The sequence below is a fragment of the Pseudorasbora parva genome, chromosome 12 (genome assembly GCF_024679245.1).
Source record: "Pseudorasbora parva isolate DD20220531a chromosome 12, ASM2467924v1, whole genome shotgun sequence".
NCBI lineage: Eukaryota > Metazoa > Chordata > Actinopteri > Cypriniformes > Gobionidae > Pseudorasbora > Pseudorasbora parva.
In genome coordinates this window covers 27550280-27570357 of record NC_090183.1, presented here as the reverse complement: position 1 = coordinate 27570357, position 20078 = coordinate 27550280, and the positions used below count along the sequence as shown (strand labels likewise).

General features: G+C 35.2%; 1 protein-coding gene across 2 annotated transcripts in view; it reads right to left on the bottom strand.

Annotated features, from left to right (window-relative positions):
* tprg1 (tumor protein p63 regulated 1) overlaps nucleotides 1-20078 on the bottom strand; it is a 34946-nt gene that overhangs the window by 2578 nt on the left and 12290 nt on the right. For both annotated transcript variants that reach the window (XM_067458409.1, XM_067458410.1), the window contains exons 4-5: nucleotides 18417-18593; nucleotides 2372-2525 (exon numbers count right to left, since the gene is read on the bottom strand). In XM_067458409.1, the coding sequence (XP_067314510.1) occupies nucleotides 2372-2525; nucleotides 18417-18593 (331 nt within the window). The remainder of the gene's footprint in view (nucleotides 1-2371; nucleotides 2526-18416; nucleotides 18594-20078) is intronic.

Sequence of the window (20078 nt, the reverse complement as noted above, 5' to 3'; positions counted from 1 at the left end):
AGATAATCATGACATAATATAAGGCAGAGGTTACTTCCATAATTAGCAATGACAACAAAATAATAAAATATCAGTTTATCCATCTTCATATCCCTTGTGAAAAAGAAGAGCTTAGATGCATTGAATGCAGTGGCGGCGTATCACAATAACCTAGGGAATGGCATGAGTCCTTCTGGCCATACAACGACATTCAAAAAATAATCACATTATAAACTAAAATAACTTAACAACAGACTTAACAACGATACAAAAATCAATGCAAATACCTACTAAAACAGCCCTATAGATCTTTTCCATGTTAATCAGTGTTTTTTTGTATTAACCAGGCACAACACAACGATTTATTTGAGCTACAATCAGTTTTTATTTCTGCAGTGTTGAGGCTGGAACAACATACTAAGTATGACAAGTGAAGATTATGTGCTTTATTTAAGAATTTAAACTGAGTCTGAATATCTTTTTTGTGACCTTTATAGACTTACTGAAAGCAACAATGAATAATTCACCTCAGATCTTGAAATTAAATGAAAGGAAACAACTATGTTCAAACTGTCAACTCAAGGTGAACTAAAAAGTGTATTCTATTATTTAAAAAAAGAGCTAGAGTAAAAAAAAATTCAGTCACTCAGTATGCATTTTTTTTATCATGATAAAAGAAAAAGGTGTACAATTTAGGAATGTGATAGTTATATTTCATTGCGAATGCAGTCAGTGGGCTTGCAGAGAGAGCCCACCCACACGCTCTTCTGATTGGCTGTGATTTTTGATTGATTGATCTCTGGTCGAGTGAGCCTGTTTTGCTGCTGAAAATCGTGTCACCACATCTGGTTAGGACCATGCGTTAGGCTGTTTAAATGTGCTTTTAAACAACAGAACTAACTAGAAAAATCATGAGCTGTTTATTTCCCCTGCTTGTCTAAATGCCAGGTATGGCAACCACTATACTCCACCATATGTGCCCTGATTGAATGTGCACTTGTAGTGGACTTCAAATCATAACAAAAAAGTTTAAAATAAATAAATAAAATTATTATATTTAAAATTGTACTAAATTGAAAATTCATTACAATTACAAATGTACCAATAATTATATTTAAAAAAAACATACAAGATTCAATACAAAACGTATATTTTACAAAGCATATTTTAGTTTCCTATAGTGCTTGTACACTTTAAATATATTTCAAAGACAATAGAGAAATTATTACATATAAAGAAGTACTTAAGTCCTAGTTAAGTGGGGCAAAAAAGCACTCGAGTTCAGCTAATTGCAGTTAATATACATTTAATAACATTTAAATTTATTGCCATTAACATATAATTAAGTGTCTAAAACATTACGTTCTGTTTGCACTAAAGTATATTCTTTAAAAGTGTATTAGTACTTTAAGTACTCTAAGTACTTAAGTACTTTAAGTACTCTTTAAAATTTTTCTAAAGTATACTTCTTATTCACAATGGAAACACAGACATAAAACATTTTATATGCATATAAACATGAGCAGAAAACAAATATTAATCAAAAAATTACACCAAAATACCTGCACAAATAAAATGAAAAGGTATTTAGTAAGCAGATGCTAAAAACTATAGACTATATAAATAATATAATATATAATATATAATAATATAATATATAATATATAATAATATATAATATATAATAATATAATATATAATAAATAATAATATATATATATATATATATATATATATATATATATATATATATATATATATATTTTTTTTTTTTTTTTTTTTGTGCAATGGCATATAAACTATAATTATTGCCATACTGAAATCTAAATGAACAACTTTCCGTGCTTGGCTTCTTAAAACCTAATGAGTGTTTTTATTGTCTGAAAATTACTTAATACCATGTATATAGAAAGATAAATTATGAACTTGAATTTGGCTCACTCAAGCTTAACACGTCACTGCAGATGCATCATCAATTTATTTATGCAGGACATTTCCACTGACCCCATTTGTTTTTTGAATGACCCCAGATTGAGAAACGCTGCCTTAAGTAACCTTACCTCAACCATCAAGTAGTCATTATTTAAAATCTTTATCATGTAGTGAAATAAATATTGCACAATTAATGTCAACTGAACACGTCATTTTTTCCTTAGATGACTTCCAAGAAATTGTGGATTCTTACTCCACCTCTTCAAGTCCTCGGGCAGCTTAACACTTGTGAGTAACAGCATTTGAGACTGGCTAATTCGGCTAATTGAATGTTAGGTTTTTGCTGTTATTGAGTCTGATAGTTTGACGAAAAAAGGAGGTCTTACAGAAATATGTCAGAGGTCAGGAATGAGATCTGGCTGTGATAAACGTGTTCTGCGTGTTGCATTGTAATACTCACCTCACACAGGCGACCCAGCTGCTCATTGGTACTCTTGACAGGGTGATAGGTGAATGTAGAGAAAGGATAGTCAACAGAAAATGGATTCCAACGGGACGTGAAAGATGGTTCTCTGAGTTTATCCCAAAACACCCGCACACCCTCACCTTCTCTCCTGAAAAACACACAAATGTCGTAATGCTTGTATGCTGGAAAACAATAACAGATAAACGATAGCATTGCAAGAGAAATCTACATTTACACTAAACCCTATAGGGGACTTAAGTAGGAAATGCTACATAAATCCACTCCACATTAAAGTTTAGAGTAAAAACATTATATATATATATATATATATATATATATATATAATTTCTATGTATTTATTTATTTATTTTTCTATTGCTATTTATTTCATTTCCATTTATCTATTCTATTTTATTTATATGGATTCATTCGATTTTCTATCAGTATTTTTTCATTTCCTTAATTTTTTTCATTTCTCAGTATAGAAACAAATAAATGAAAAACTAGAAAAAAAGAAATTAATAAATAAATACAACAATAAGAAAACTGGCTGACTGAACAAACAAACAAATCACAGTATAATTACATGAAAATATACATGTCTTTTTATTTAAGGACAAGGTAATCCTCATATTTGGGTGTCCCTGAAAACCCCCTGACATACCGAGTGGAAGTGTAGGGGGAAAATTCGATGAGAGCAGAGAAAAACACAGAAAATAAAGATATGCAAAAAAACAAAAAATTGTGTTGAAAAATGCATTAAAAAAATGAGTTGCACAAGTTTGCTGAAGCATGCACAAAAAGCACTCAACTGTACAAAAACAGGAACAAGTGGCACGTATCTTTTGATGCCGCATCTTTAAGCCCTTACTACTAACACGTGTATTATCTGCTCAATTTCATGCTTTCAATTAGGCCAGCTTGACCCCAGACCCCCCAGCTTCCCTCCCTGCCAAAACTGTCACCATTTCTCTTCAGGTCGCCTCCTTTACGAACGGGCCAATGTAATGTTTGCTGAGCTTAGAGGCAATTCCCTCCGCTCATCAGATTTTCTTTCATCCCCTCTGCCTTTCTCCTTTGCCATTTTAAGCAAATAGATTTTAATGAAAAGCCTAGAGGGGATGTCTTTATTTTCCAGGCTGATGAAACCTCAGAAGACAAGAGAGCGCCTGGCAGCAAACACAGGGCTTTAAAACCTCCAAACATTCGCTCTTTGAAATGTGTTGGCACCCTTCCATATTTTACAAGCATCTTTCACAATAGACAATGTACTGTTTCTCCATCAGTCATGGAATGAAAGGCTGTGATTTCTACAACTGTCCATGCAGTCACACTAAGAGACATTCTTCATTTATCACCAATTTGTAAAGCATTGCATCATATATTGGTGCAACAAAATAAATCAACAAGAAATAAGTAGTTTTCCCTGTTAGTTTGAGTTTTTGCCCTTTTTGGTTTCTCTTTCCGTGCCATTGCTCCGGGTAGCCTCGCCCACAGTGAAATGCCATTGGTTTAAAATCACATTCCTCGTAAATGTATAAGAAACATTGAATATGTTTTGATTGGCTGTTACTGTCCTGTATCACCGCATTTTTTGCATTTTCACCAGAAATCTGACATCATACCTGGCTAAAATATTCTTAATGAGGAAGTATAAAAAAAAAATGTACACAGTTTTTTTTTACTTGTTTAGAGAATGATTAATGACCAGATAGATTTGTGAAATCTTAGAAGTTAAGCTAAGCTAGCTTGGTGTAAATTCAACTTCAGGAACTTTCTATATCCTAGGTAAAGTTTTCGAAATGGAAGTAAAAGAAGTTACGCTTATTTAGTGACATTTGATAAACGTGTGTCTTGAGAAAAACACTTCTTGTGTGTCTCGCTGTGACGGATATGCCCTTCAGCACAACACCATGGCCGTTAAACCCTCGTAACCACATAACCAGTGACCTAGCGGTCCTCTTTCATTCTCATACAGACAGACTGGGCTCCAGGTAAAGTCAAGCATCTACTGTAATCACTACAAAGCATTCAGTGTTTACCCGCAGGAGGTATTTTTCTTGTTTTTCTAAGCTGACAGATGGATACATTATTTTCTCTGCATTCACTCTCCCCTCCACTTGAATGAAACATTTCAAAATGATGACAGTTCTTGCATTCTGAAAAAATGGTCACATCTAATATTGTGATATCTAATATAGTGACTAATATTGCTGAATCAATCGAAATAAAACTAATATTTATGGGCTAAATCAGGTAGAAATAGCTCTTTATGGCAACAATTGTAGGTTATCATTTTTTGCAGTTTAGTAACAACATAATCATATGATTTTAAGATTTAATAATATATATTGCGCATATTAAGGGAAGATACATGAAAGAAACATAATACAACCTTTATTTACTGACAGCATGCATTAGACATTTTTAGCTAAATTATTATTCTAAATTATTATAATCATTTTCATCAAGCTTTCGCCAAAACCTTGAACTTCTACCTTTTTTGTTTTATTCTAAATGTTGTATTCTAAATACATTGTATGCAGGGCTTGACATCCACTTTTTTGCTCCCCAGCCACTGTGGCTAGTGGTTTTCCAAAGTTACTAGCCACTCAGTATTTTACATTAGTTAGTTTACATTACTGCCTACAATTTTGACATTGATACCATGTGGAAAAACTGCCATATAGATTTTTTTCTAATAGTATCTCATTTCTCATTTGGCAGCAGGTATATTAGTATACAAGGTATAAGGTATATTATTGCCCCGATCAGACAGAACACGTTTTACAGGTTTAAAAATGAGAGGTGTATCACCTTTTTTTGGTTGACCTTTTTAATTTAGAGCTGTGCACTGCAGTTTTTTTATATTACTATAGGCAACTCCCAAACTAGCTGTCCTGTCAGTCAACCATCTAACCATTACCACAACAGAAGGACCGCCTCTCCATTTATTTAATTGGACAATGAAGAAAAAAAAAAAAAGAAAAAAATGTAGGGCGTTTTTCTGCTCAGTTGATTTTTGGACAATTTCATGTTCTAACTTTGTGGGATGGCCCCTTCCCGTTCCAATATGACTGCGCACCAGTGCACAAAGTTTGGTGTGGAGGAACTTGACTGGCCTGCATAGAGACCTGACCTCAGCCCAATAGAACACATTTGGGATGAATTAGAGTGGAGCCTGCGAGCCAGGCCTTCTCATCCAACATCAGTGCCTGACCTCACAAATGTGCTCCTAGAAAAATGGTCCAAAATTCCCATAAACACTAAACCTTGTGGAAAGCCTTCCCAGAAGAGTTGAAGCTGTTATAGATGCAAAGGATGGGCCAAATCCATTATAAACCATATGGATTAAAAAATTAAAGTTTATGTGCATGTAAAGGCAGGCTTCCCAAAACTTTTGGCAATATAGTGTATTTCAATGCATTTAACTTTTAAATGCTTAAAGTAGTTAATTGTATGGCATGATGTTTATATTTCTATTCTTATTTGGACATCCATAGATAACAAACGACATGAGGGCGAACAAATCATTTTTTTTCTTTAATACTTTAAAGTAGCTGTATATTTAAAGTAGGGTGCTTTCACAATAGCATTTTTGGTGTGCACCCGGGTTTGATTGACGTCAGAATTCGGTTCGTTTGGATGATATGAACACGGTCTTCCGAACTCCGGTGCGCATTCCGCGAACCGTACTAAACACTCATTTACCTGAAGAGCGTCACTGACATACTGCAAGCAGAGAGCTGTAGATCTCATCTCTGCTCATCTTCAGCGTTCTTTAGAGCATTGCAGTGCATTCGCACTCACACAGATAGACGCAAGTGCCATTACGTACTGAAGCTTTGGTAACAAAAGCAATGTTTCAAAAACAAAAATATAAAAGTGATGGGAGCAACGTTATGCGTTTCGCCGTCTTCACGCTCGCTGTCGTTACTAAGCAACCGGGTAAACAGCTGCATTTTTGATGACGCAAACGAACCCCAGTTCGGACCCAAATAATATAATATAAACACAGTCCAGCGGGGGCAGGGGGAGGGGGGAGCAATCGAACTTGGGTTCGGTCCAGGCAATCGAACCAAGTGTGAAAGCACCCTAAGAATGACAGCTAGTGGTTGAAATGGGCAGTCCAAATTTAAAACATTGTTTGCCCCGCCCCCTCCTCCTCAGACTTGATAAACACGTGGATTGCCAGACTAACGCAATTAACAATGGTAGAGTTGATTTATCCAGGTTTTCATGTGCTTCCATTCAGAGATTTCCTAGAGATCTTCTGTTCCTAGAAATGCATGCCTTTCATGGCAGCCATACGCAATGTGTTTTCCGTGAAATGGCATCCTGTTGGTGTTGAAATGGTGTCGAAATACTCTTGGGTAAACTGGCAATGCATGTTATTGCATAGACCAAACCAAAAACAGACATTCCGATGCAGAACACACATTTCAAAGTAAAACAACTGGGGGTAGCCAGTGAACTCAACATGTTCGCTAAATATCCGCAAACATGTTATTTATTTGGATTTTTTGTAACCAAGTACAGTCAAAAACTTACATACAGCACCTTTAACATTCCAAACAATGAATTATTGACGGAAAATCTTCGACTGTAGGTCTTATACGCCATTTTCCTTCAAACTGGCATGTCGTGATTGGTTATGACACAAACAAAAGGAATTTCTATTTTAAGGAAACAATAGAGCAAAAATATGGACTACTATGGTTGTAAGAACTATCTTCAATATCCTGCTGCTTTGTACCACAGAAACCAAAAATGAAAGGTTTACAGGTATGGAATGAAATGAGAGTGGGTAAATCATGAAAAAAAAAAACTATTTAAGTATATAATTTACAAAAAAATGTTTTGTATGCTTTTTTTTTTAGGCGGGTGATTCCTTTATGTGTAATTTGTGATTTTTCATTTGAGCATATGACCCTTTGTTGTAAGTGTACACAGAAGTGTCAGCTTGGAATCTCTACATAAAGTATATAAAGCCTTTTATGAATTCAGATGCATATCTTCAACACACGAGACAATCGATCCAAACATGTGCACAGTTGTTTAAAACGTGCGTGTTGCATTTCCAGGTGTGTCATTTTTTGGCAAAAAACAACAGACTCCAGAACACACCTTAAGAAGGACCAGCTCCTGCCAAACACACATACCTTAAAGCTACAGAGAAAGAGCGTCTCTTCAGATAGAAAAAAAAAAAACATAACTACAGGGCAAGGCTGTGTCTACAGCTCTCCCGATGCTGCCTGTGTTTACACTAACACTCTCAGACCTTGACAATGGCTGCTGAGGTCTCGCGGGCTACACCCTGCTGAATAAACTGTTGTGTTGAGAGAAAGAGAGGAAAGGTGATTATGGGGCGGCACAAAACCCAACTCAGAAAAAAGGTTGAAAATTTGACTGTTTGTTGAGTATGTAAGGTTTTTGTACGTTTGCTTAAAAGCGTTAAGTGTGCTTTGTGTGTACATGAGCAAGTACACACGCATACACTGTTTGTGCCAAAACAGTTGTGTATTTTACCGTGTGTGTGAGCTGATCCAGATGATTCCAGAGGTAAGCTATCAGTACACGAGGGCCAGTTGAGACAGGCAGAGGGCTGGGCGGCAGCAGCCAACGGGCTGGGACATTCACTGTTTATGGTACAGGCTTGAGCTTTCACTGATCATTGCCACTCACTATCTTACAGACACAGACACACACACACACACACACACACACACACACACATTCATTCCATCACTCTACATGATTGAGAAAGATTGAGAAGGGGAGGGAAAGGAAGGGATAAAAAGAAAAGGTGAAAAAGAGAAGGTGAAAAATGGATGATAAGATCCGTCATGCATGACGCACAAGCTTCCCCGAGATGCGTTACACACAGAAGTGCATTCCTAGAAATAAAGTCACACTGAATTTGATGTTTCCTGCTGGCTATAAAATTGTAATAATAGCCAACAGAAACATTACAGTTATTGTACAGTACACTTAATGTACAGAACTTGTGGAAACATTTCTCAAACATAAAGTTAAAATGTTACCCATTATTTTATTTTTTAAAGTTGTTTTAAGCATGCACATTTGTTATTGTTCCATACTGTTTAAAGACAGTAATAAACAGATATGTTGTAAAATATTACATTTTTGTAAAAAGTTAAAATAGATTTGTTTATTTTTCATATTTACATAAAAACAACTGTCACTCATTTTCCTGCCACAAAAATTCCTCATCATATTAGTGCCATTGAACGAACAATGAGTTACAGTTTTTTTGTGATAACTCACAAAGTTGGTATTAGCTTGAAAGGGGTGATGAATTGAGGATTCTTTTTTCCTTGAGCTTTTGATATATAAAAGGTCATGGTAAAATAAGAATATCCTGTAAGTTTCAGAGCTGAAAACTTTCTTGTTAGTCAAAGAAAAGCTTTTATAGACACCAGGCTGAGCAAAAGGTCCTGTGCTTCATACTGATGTCATCGCGCGACGAAACACACACCTCTACAGCGCGTCTAATCCAGTAGCCCCGCCCACCGACTCATGGAGGGCTCGTGTTAGCTGGTCAACAACAATAAACATGCTGAGGAAGATTAAGATATTGCGCTATTCCTGGTTGTGGAAGAACACAGTCACTGCATAAGCTTCCTTCTGATCCTAATATTAGGAATGAGTGGTTGAACTTTATTTTTAATGAAGTTCCAGCTCACTTGGGGAAGACATTCACTTCAGTTCACTGCGGAATGGTTTGTAAAAAAAATCTTCGATCGATTCTGGATTTGGATCTGACAGGAATGGTGCAACACACCGATTTGAGTAAAACGTGTTTTTATAATTAATAGTACTGCATTGTTATAGATAATTTTGCTTATATGTACGTGTCTAACAAAACATAACTTTAGTACGCTGGACTCTCGATGAATCTCTTTTTATATTGTTCTGCTATTCTCTCTCTCTCGAGTTGACTTCTCGAAGTGCGGCGCGAGCGCCGAACGTGTATGTGCTCGCGGTTCGCGCTTATATCGTCCGTTCTTGCGGCCTTGTGTAATATAAAAATAATAGTCCAATCAATCGCGGGTCAATGAGAAATAAATCATTGTGTTTGTTTGAAAACGACATTTACAAGCCCTGTGATTGAGATAATCAGTTTACTTCAAGTAGCACAGTTACTTCAAATTTAGGATTGATGAGTTTAATTTTTTAACAATTTCCAGGTTGAAATGTCACTGCAATTGTAGAATGACTCAAAGATAAACACAACAAGAAACACACACACACTCAAATGTATTCTTAGTTAATCTTTGGTGCAGCGTCCAGAAATTCCTGTAGCGGTCGACTGCACTTATGTATGGCTGAGGACTGGTAAATCAACACACTAGATGAATATCAGCGGTCTGCTACAGCTGTCAGAGCAAGTGACTCGCAGAGTGCCAGTGCCAACAAACAAATCCCCAGATTGCTCAATAGATCCTACAATCGAGCGGCATGGCCACTCACTGCAGTGGGGCCATCCATGAACCAATTTTTACTTGACATGATAGAATAACTAAATCCATGCACAAATATCAGAGCAAGAAAATAAGGGCGAGAGGAAGAACTAGGTGGGGCGTTTTTCCATGTGACTAATTTCCTTTAGGAGGTGAAGATCCAGGAAAGTAAATGCCAAGAAATTATGCATCATAACGCTTCTGTTTCATACAGGCAATATTTTACTGCAATTAGGCAAAAATCAGTGCTCTACATCTATAACACCACAAGATTTAAAGATTTAGCACTATGCTTCCTGACAATGACAAATCAGCCCAGGGTTTCTCAGGTCCAAACAGTGCTGACACATTATTCTACTTGAGCGCAGTGGACACAGTCAATACAGTAAATGACCTGGCAAGCTCTAGCATGTCGACAGATAGTTAAGAAATGGTTAACAAATCCCTATGTAAACTTTAGCTAATCCTTCTCAGGAAGTCAATCACAATGAATGCTGCAATACAGTTCTGTTGTTTGTGCAGTTTTTACCCCACCCAGAGCACTTAATGGAAACAGCTCAGATTGATTGCAAGGTCTAGGAAATCTGCAAAAATACAAAAAGCTTAAAGTAATTCATACTTTATATCGGCAATGCAGTTCTTAATCAGGTAATGTGTGCGGCGTGCAAGGTGGTTTTGGTAACAGTGCAGTTCTGAGAGGATATGTACTGAATGTGGACGCTGTGCACAGCTGGTCTAAATGTGTGAAATTGCACCCTCTGCTGACAAAAAAGCAAAATGATTCATAATCAAGTGCCCAGTAGTGAGATGGTGTAGATTAGTTCAGATACAGGAAAGTTTGAAAAAATTAGTTAAGGGTTTTTAATGGTTTTGAAAGTAATCTCAATCTCACCACGGCTGCATTTATTTAATCATTACAATTTATTTCTGTTGTAATATATTTTTTTCAAATGTGATTTTTTCCTGTGATGGCAAAGGTGAATTTTCAGTGTCGCATGACCTTTTTAGAAACTATTTAAAAAAGTTTAAGCTGTTTAATAAAAAACAAACAAACAAACAAACAAACTTTATACACCGTCATTCAAAAGTTACGATAAAAAAAAATATATTGATAATTTTGCACATTCAATTGATCAAAAAACAAAAACAAAACACAGGATAGACATTTATGAAATTTTACAAATATTACAAAAAAGTACTCTTCATAATGAATGCTGTTATTTTTAAACTATTTATCAATGAACCCTGAAAGAAAAAGACACAGAATCCACAAAACATAATTAATAAAAATAATAATACATGCACCAAATCAGCATATTAGAATAATTTCTGAAAGATCATGTGACCCTAACGACTAAAGTAATGGCTGTTGAAACTTCCGCTTAGCCGGCACAGGGATACATTACATTTAAAATATACATTACTACAGAAACCAATACATTTAAATTGTTATATTTTACATTTTTATTTTTGATCAAATAAATGTAGCCATGGTGAGATTAAGGGACTACTTTCAAAACACATTTAATTTTTTAAAGAAATGTATAATTTTATTCAGCAAGGACAGGCATTTATAATGTTACATTTCAAACAAATGCTGTTCTTTTGAACTTTCACCAAATAACCTGTTAAAAATGGTTTTCACAAAAGTATGTGAAGAAATGTATTTTAAACAACAAGAAATCTTTCTTCAGCATCAAATCAGCATATTAGTAAAACTTCATGTGACACTGAAGACTGGAGTAATGGCTGCTGAAAATTCAGCTTTGCCATCACAGCAATAAGTTCTATTTATATTAGCATAGAAAATGAGTTGTCACAATCACTTTACCTATCCAAGTTTTCTAATGACAATCTTCCATTCTTAATTACATTTTTCTTACTTTGTATGTTTTCATTTGACAGAAAACTGAAAAACTGACACGTTTTGATGATTAATAAACATCCTCTTTAAACTCGAAATGCTGAATATATTTTTTATAGCAACATTCCGTAAAAATGTTTAAAAAAAGCTCTTGTCAGCACGGGCTACTGAAGACACATGAGTGATGTGCAGGGTAGATGGGTAATTACCTCGTCTAGACAGTCTGGGTGAAAAGCACTTTTTGAAAACATTGCACACTTCTTCATCCAGCCACAGTGAATGAACTCCCTTTGCACCACACCGGGGCTAAGACTCATTCAAAACCACCATGAACCATTGGCCATGTTGGCCTACAGACATCTGGAGTAAACCCTTACTATAGCCCATGAACTTGGCCATGGTTGAACCACTACATTTAAAAAAAAAAAAAAAAAAAGACTACAGGATTTTATGATTATCTATCCAGTGCTTGCTCTTTGAAGCTTAGAAATTAAAAACAGAAAGTTTAGAGAGTCTCGAAACGAATCGTCTCTCTCATTCTCAGTAAAGGCAGTAGTCAAATCAATAAACACTAATGACTCATGGCAAAAGCCCACACACAGTCAGCAATTTTTTCTTTCTACACTGACTGTTGGAAAATTCGGTGGAAATCTGATGGTTTTATATATGACAAAATGAGCTGAGAATATAGGAACGCACTTTCAAATTCTGTCTGATAACAATGCAGTTCATTATTTTCATGTTATTAATAAAAATCTAAACTACTTAAAAAACACTATAGTATACGTTAAATTACAATCAATAGTTTTAAATTCTACATCTGAATTTGGGCATCACAACATTATTATATGTACAATATGAAACATGTGGCACATAAAATGCTACTAGAGATGACAATAAAAAGTAATTTAAATGAGAACACAGGTGGACATAAATATACAATATTTGCAGATACGATACGATTTTTAAAAGAAATCAATAACTTTATTCAGCATGTACACATTAAACTGATCAAAAGTGAACAAATTCTGTCAAATAAATGGCACTCTTTTGAACATTCCATTAATAAAATAATCAGTTTGTATTTATAATAATAATAATAATAAATGTTTCTAAAGCACCAAATCAGCATATAAGAATGATTTCTGAAAGATCATGTGACACTGGAGTAAGATGCTGAAAATTCAGCTTTGCCATCTCAGAAATAAATGACATTTTAAAACATGTTAAAAACAGCCGTTTTAAGTTGTAATATTTCCCAGTGTTACTTGGTGAGCATAAGAGACATCTTTCAAAAACATTTAAAACAAAATTCATTCCGACCCAAAACTTTTGCAAGGTTGTGCATCTAATCTTGACTGATACTAATAAATTATTAAAGAACAATTATATCAGTAACAACATGGTAATATATTCCAGTAATATGTTCATAGTGGTAGCAGAAAATTTGTCAGATCATACAAAACACATGGGGTCCTGATCCCCCTGTCTGTGGTATTACAGTAATATTCAGCTGATACTTTATCCCAATTACTACATGGCTAATAATTCTGATAATTAATGACCAAATAATTCCCAAGTGTCAATGTCTAATGACTCGAAGCAACACAAAGATTTAACGAAAAGTCACACACTAAAGTTGAGTTAAAATTCAAATGGAATCTTGTGTGATTGCTTTGTTAGTGTGGTTTATTTGAATAAGTGTGAATGCTGCCGTTCAAACCTAGTGTGTACCAAACAAGCGGAAATATGAATGCAACATGAACCAAAAACAGAAATGATATCACAAGATGCAACCCTAAAAAGGACAAAGTTCTCAAGCATACTCAAGCTACATCCAAAATTGTTTACTTCCCTCAAATGTAGTACCTACCTAAACAGTATGTGATTTTGGTCAAAGCTCTTTTTGTCCAAAATCAGAGAATTACAGTTCAGTAGTTTAGTACAGGCACTGGAAAAACATCTACTTGCAGCAGATACAGGTCCTTCTCAAAAATTATCATATTGTGATAGTTAATTATTTTCCATAATGTAATGATAAAAATTAAACTTTCATATATTTTAGATTCATTGCATTCCAACTGAAATATTTCAGGTCTTTTATTGTTTTAATACTGATGATTTTGGCATATAGCTCCTGAAAACCCAAAATTTTAAAAAATAAGCATATCATGAAAAGGTTCTCTAGATTTCTGAGGCTTTTAGAAACTCCCAGCCTGGTTCATTACTCAAAACCGCAATCATGGGTAAGACTGCTGACCTGACTGCTGTCCAGAAGGCCATCATTGACACCCTCAAGCGAGAGAGTAAGACACAGAAAGAAATTTCTGAACGAATAGGCTGTTCCCAGAGTGCTGCATCAAGGCACTTCAGTGGGAAGTCTGTGGGAAGGAAAAAGTGTGGCAAAAAACACTGCACAACGAGAAGAGGTGACCGGACCCTGAGGAAGATTGTGGAGAAGGACCGATTCCAGACCTTGGGGGACCTGCGGAAGTAGCGGACTGAGTCTGGAGTAGAAACATCCAGACCCACCGTGCACAGGATTGTGCAGGAAATGAGCTACAGGTGCCGCATTCCCCAGGTCAAGCCACTTTGGGCTACAGAGAAGCAGCACTGGACTGTTGCTGAGTGTAAAGGGTGCTATTTTGACCCTTTACAATGCAAGTATCACTCGCACACAAGTAAATTTTCACTCTGGGTGAATTAATAATGTCTATTATTAGCCATTGGCTAATACATTGTTAGAGGCTACATATAATTTAAGAAAAGATATATTTTCACTCGTTGAACACTGAGCGTTTGAGAGGGTCACTTTGTCAAGCTGTACGGTTTCACATGTACCGTAAACTCTAGTGTCAAGGTGCACAGGCGTTGCATTGCTAACAGCGCTACACTGTAAAAAATGATTTAGAAAAAAAGTTGCCTGGTTGCCTTAAAATTTTGAGTTCATTGAAATTAAAACTGAGTTAATACAATTTTTTGAGATTGGACAACCTTTATTAAAATATTATTAAAATATTTTGTAAGCATATTGGGTAATTGTGTGTGTTTCATTTCTAATGACGCAGTGAAACATGCCAAATAGTGCTATTTTCATGATTTATCAAATGTTTTATGTGGTTTAGATACAATGTTATTTTGAGTTTCTGGTTATTAAACAAATTTCCTTCATTGTATCAACTCAAATTTGTTTGTTTTTTTTGCCTCAAAGGCAACCAGGTTATTTTTTTAAAGTTAAACCAACAAAAACCAACCAAATTTTTTTACAGTGTAGCTGTGTTTCTCACATACACACACACGCAGAGAGAGACACAGAGAGATTCTTAGGCAGGCAGAATCGACACGCTACAAGTCAGCAATATTCTTTATTTTTTTGCATTTTCTTGTCAAAATAGTTCATTAAAAAAATGATTAAGCTTTTAAGAAAGCAGATAATGGCCGGGATTAATGCACTCCCTGTTTTGATTTCAGCAAATCAGTTTGCGTGAACGCTGACAACGTGATTAATATATATATATATATATATATATATGAACTCAGCAGCCCATCAACCCTTAGTGTAGTGTATATTGTTATTAGTAGTAGAGTTAGTAGTATTATCTCTATTACTATCTTTTAATAAGAATAACTTTTTCCATTTTTCTTTTACTGAAAAACTGAATAACCAACAATAACTTAAGCACCACCACCAGTCCTAAGTTCAGTTAAAATAACAAATATGCATATAAGGGTTGCTTTACACATTTCATAAGCTCTTCACAAGTTCTTAGCTGGTAAAAAAAAGTTCACACTTACAACTAGCACATTCAGCCCAACAAACAGCATTTTTCTGGATGTCCAGTAAGTTCCATCTCAAAATAAATGTCAAAGAACTTTTTTTTGGTATATATAGGTTCGGCCTTAAAAATGACAGTGTGAATGGTAAACCCAGCCTGATCTGCTGGCGATTTGATTTCGCCCTGCAACTCAGCCTGGAAACCTGTACATTCTTTTCTACTGCTTCTGATACACTTTTGCGGGAACCAATCACAGACTGGCTTACCCACCTGGCACGCTATTGATGGGTTTAGCACAATGACAGACAGATAAATGATAGGTTGTTGCCCGTTAATCAAGCCTCTTGTGGTCTGATTGGCTGAAGGACTATCCAATTTCGTATAGAGTCATTTGAATAATAACATTTGATCACACCTCTTGTGCAGTAGAAAAAACAGAGCAGACTCCCCAGAAATGTTCAATTTTAAATTGAGCTTGGTCTGGTGATAGCCAGACAAAAGCGAACCAACACTAAATGTATAATTTTCTTTGACCAATAGAACCAAACTACCAGTGGATGTGCCATGTGAACTATTGTGATGTGGGGCATCAAAATTTATACATGCTGACATGAAGATCATACTTCATATGGAGCACAGAGGTGTTCCATTCACTCAATATTCACTAAATCATCAGACTGATGATGGACAATGGTGTTAGGTAATTACTGAGGTTTGCTTTTTTGAGTTTGTTAGTATTCTGCTATCCCACTACTGTACTGTAAATAGGGTTCTGTACAGAAACAGCAGAGGTGCCATCCAACAGGTGACTGACTATAACAGGACCCATCAACTGGAACGATTAAAGTCAAAGAGAAAAGAAAAGTAGTAGAAATGACAGCCTGGATGTCAATGAGAAGCATTTTTAAGTGGTGTGTTGTAAGTAAAATGAGAGCACGAGCAGAGAACTGCATGCACAGTTGTTTAAAAGAAACAAGTGCAGACAGCTTGAACATGGGATTAAGAGTGAGAAAAGACAAAATAATGAGGGAGATGGAAAGAAATTATTAAGCAAAAATGGAAGGAGAAGGAAAAAGAAAGAGTGGCTTTAGAGCTTGCCTTTCTCCTCCAGCACTCTAGGGTGGTTTTCAGTGGCGTTTTATTTATAATTGAATGTAATGTGGGGAGATAAAGTCAGCCCAATACGGCCTGCCTCTCCTAAGCACTTCATGCCACATTACGTTTTATTCATCAAATTAGTTTTACTTGGGTTGGTGTCCCCTGAGCCAGCTTTAAAAGGTTTGGATGAAAGGACTACATTAATTTCTACCACTAATCGGTTACACAAGAGCTATACTGACAGCTCTCCCCTCCCCGCGTTATAAAGTCCTCCTTACATCCCATTTCTATTCACATAATCCCTCCACACAAAAATTACAAGAAGAAAAGAGGCTCTGGCCTCCTTCCCCTCTGATGCCATTTGTTAAATCCTGCTGCATTGTGGGTATTATCACCCTGTAAAACTGCTAATACGGTTAGGAAAAATGACTCATGGTCTCAGATTTTCCTCATTTGTCCTTGTGGAGAAAAGTATAGAAATGAGTCAAAAGCCATTAGCTAAAATATTCACAAACATACAAAGTGCTTTAATGTGAGAATACTACAGGTTACTAATCCCAGTTAGAACACCCGGGCACTTCAGTTTCAACTCAAAGTTATGAGTCTTGTCTTATGACATAAATCAATATCTTATTCAGTAATGCAATAAATTTGATGTGCAACAACAGTATAAAAAAGAATAATATAAGTACAAAAAGCTGTAGATAAGTATTTATCAGGACCCCGACCTCTAATGCACATCATTTATATATAATATTGTGAAATGTTAAATCACAATTTTTATGTTATATATAGAGACAACAGGTTTAAATTGTAAAAATATTTCAGAATATTACCATTTTACTGTATTTTTATTTTTTATTTTTCGTTTTACTGTATTAAATGCATAAATGATGAGCATTAGAGGTCAGGGTCCTGGTGCTCATGAAACATTTATTATTATTAATTATTATTATTATTATTATCATCATCATCATCAAAAAAATTGTTAACATTTTGTGGAAACATTTTATTTTGTGAATACTTTTTTTTATTCTTTAATGAATAAAAAGTGAAAGGACAGCATATTTAATTTTTTAATTTACTGTATATCTTTTTTGTAACATTAAAATGCAAAAGTCAATGTTAATGCATCCTTTCTGAATAGAACTATTATTTCTTTCAAAAGACACACACACAAAAAAATCTTACTGATTGCAAACTTTTGAACAGTAGTGTGTCTTCTATTCATATATCTTTTCAATGACTATCTATTTTCAACCAGGTGTCCAGCTATTATTAAGACCACCAAGCAGTTACGGTAACACTGGCTTCTCCCTGTGGTTCCTTGCGGTAATCACATCCACAATGTCCTAACTGAAGCAGAACACGAGTCCATTTCTCATTCTCGACAAGCCCTGCCAGGTTTTTATCTACATAGGGAGCACTTCTTTGTGCTGTATCTCTCCCCAGACTTTGCTCTTATCATGCAATTAAGCATGACATGCAAAAGGTGGGGAGGAATTTACAACTGATTAATAGAACTGGCAATAAGCCAGCATGGCTTCTTTGATAAACAGCTTCTGATGGTTATTGAAGGCTTCATTACACATGGTAACAGGTAGCACAATAACAATCAGTGGAGTGTAGAAAATTATTTGTGTTTATATTTTTGGTTCTGATGGTCACAGTTGATCAGAAACTATGATAAACTATGTTAGAAGTTGAGGAACTGCTGGAAAATTAATAACATTCATAGACTTTTTGTTGCATTAGGGAGCTGTGACCTTTTCAACAAGGAATAAACTGATACTGATGACAGAAAGGGTGTTACTCACTTCAGGAGGGAATGTGGTGGAAAGCAGAAGGTACCATGGCAGATACGGTCAATGAAGTTGAGTGGAACCTTCTGGATCTGCTCACAGGTAAGCATGACGAAGTCATACTTGCAGATGAGGAGGCTGTTCTCTGTGATGAGCACCAAACGCTCTCTCTCATTGTTCCAATGATCGACCCTACACAGAAAAATGGAAAGAGCATTAAAAATATGGGTATTACTGGTAAAATTTGTATTAATTTTAATTAAAATAATGAAACAAAATTTAAATTCTGGCTAATGCCAAAGCCTTGTGGGGAGTACTCTGATATATGATGCAGTAAAACCTCAGACAATCAATTCCTGTCTCTACTTTACTCTAATAAAAGGCAAAAAAATGCCAAAAATACCACAAAAATAAACTCTGGCTGAGTGACATGATACTGATGATTACTTTTTATGTTAAGGCCAATAACAACCCAATTACCCTAAATGCTATAACTTAATTGCATTGTAACATTTTAGTGTACAGAGTGAAAAATGTATATTTAGAAATTTAAGGATTAACAACATTATTGCATTTTTTTCATATTTTTAATGATTAACATAATTACATGATGGTAAAGGTAATCTGAATCAATACACATATTGGAAATGAACATAAAAATAAAATGTTTATTTAGAAAAAAAGTTACCTGGTTGCCTTAAAATTTTGAGTTCATTGAAATTTAAATTTTGAGTTAATACAATGAACATTTTTTGAGATTCGACAACCTTTATTAGAACACCTCTCATTTCTTTCTCAAACACGTTCATAACATCCATTTCAATCACTATTCCCTGATTTTTACTCAGGAAATCCTTCTTGTTAAACGCATTTTCACTCATCATACCCTCCACAGATTTCCACATACTCAGACCTTACTGTCAAACTTACTTTTCCATTAAACCCAGTTTTCACTCATCATATTTAACTTAAATGAACATATAAAATAACAATAACCAAAGATAAGACCAAAGGTAAACTAAATTAAAACTATTATAAAAAATAAACAGATAAGATAGGGTGCAATCAGTCAGACGTACAGTGGCACAGTGCTCATTCAGTAAATGCACAGCTAAACAGACGTGTTTTAAGTCTGGATTTGAATGTGGCTACTGCTGGAGCACATCTGATCTGTTCAGGAAGCTGGTTCCAACTATGGCTGGCATAATAATGAAGTTCTCTACACTACACACTGTTCTTGAGCTAATCTGAAGGCCATACAAAGATTGGAGGTTTGTAGCTATTGCTTCAGCATGCACTGACTGCACTCTGTGATTTTACAAGGCCTATTACTTTGTGGCTGACTTGCTGTTGTCCAATAACTTCCACTGTGTTATAATACCACTTCAGTTGACCGTGGAATATTTAGTAGTCAGGAAATATCACAAATTGACTTATTTTTATCAGGGTACCAAGCTTGAATTCACTGAGCTCCTGAGAGTGACCCATTCTTTCCCAAAAGTCTGTAGAAGCAGTCTGCATGCCTAGGTGCTTGATTTTATACACTTTACCATGGAACTGATTGGAATATCTGAATTAAATTATTTGGAGGGGAATCCCAATACATTTGGCTTTTATCTTTGTTATCTTTAATTACTTGGATGTAAGTGTATATAAACAAAATTGCTATTTAATCTT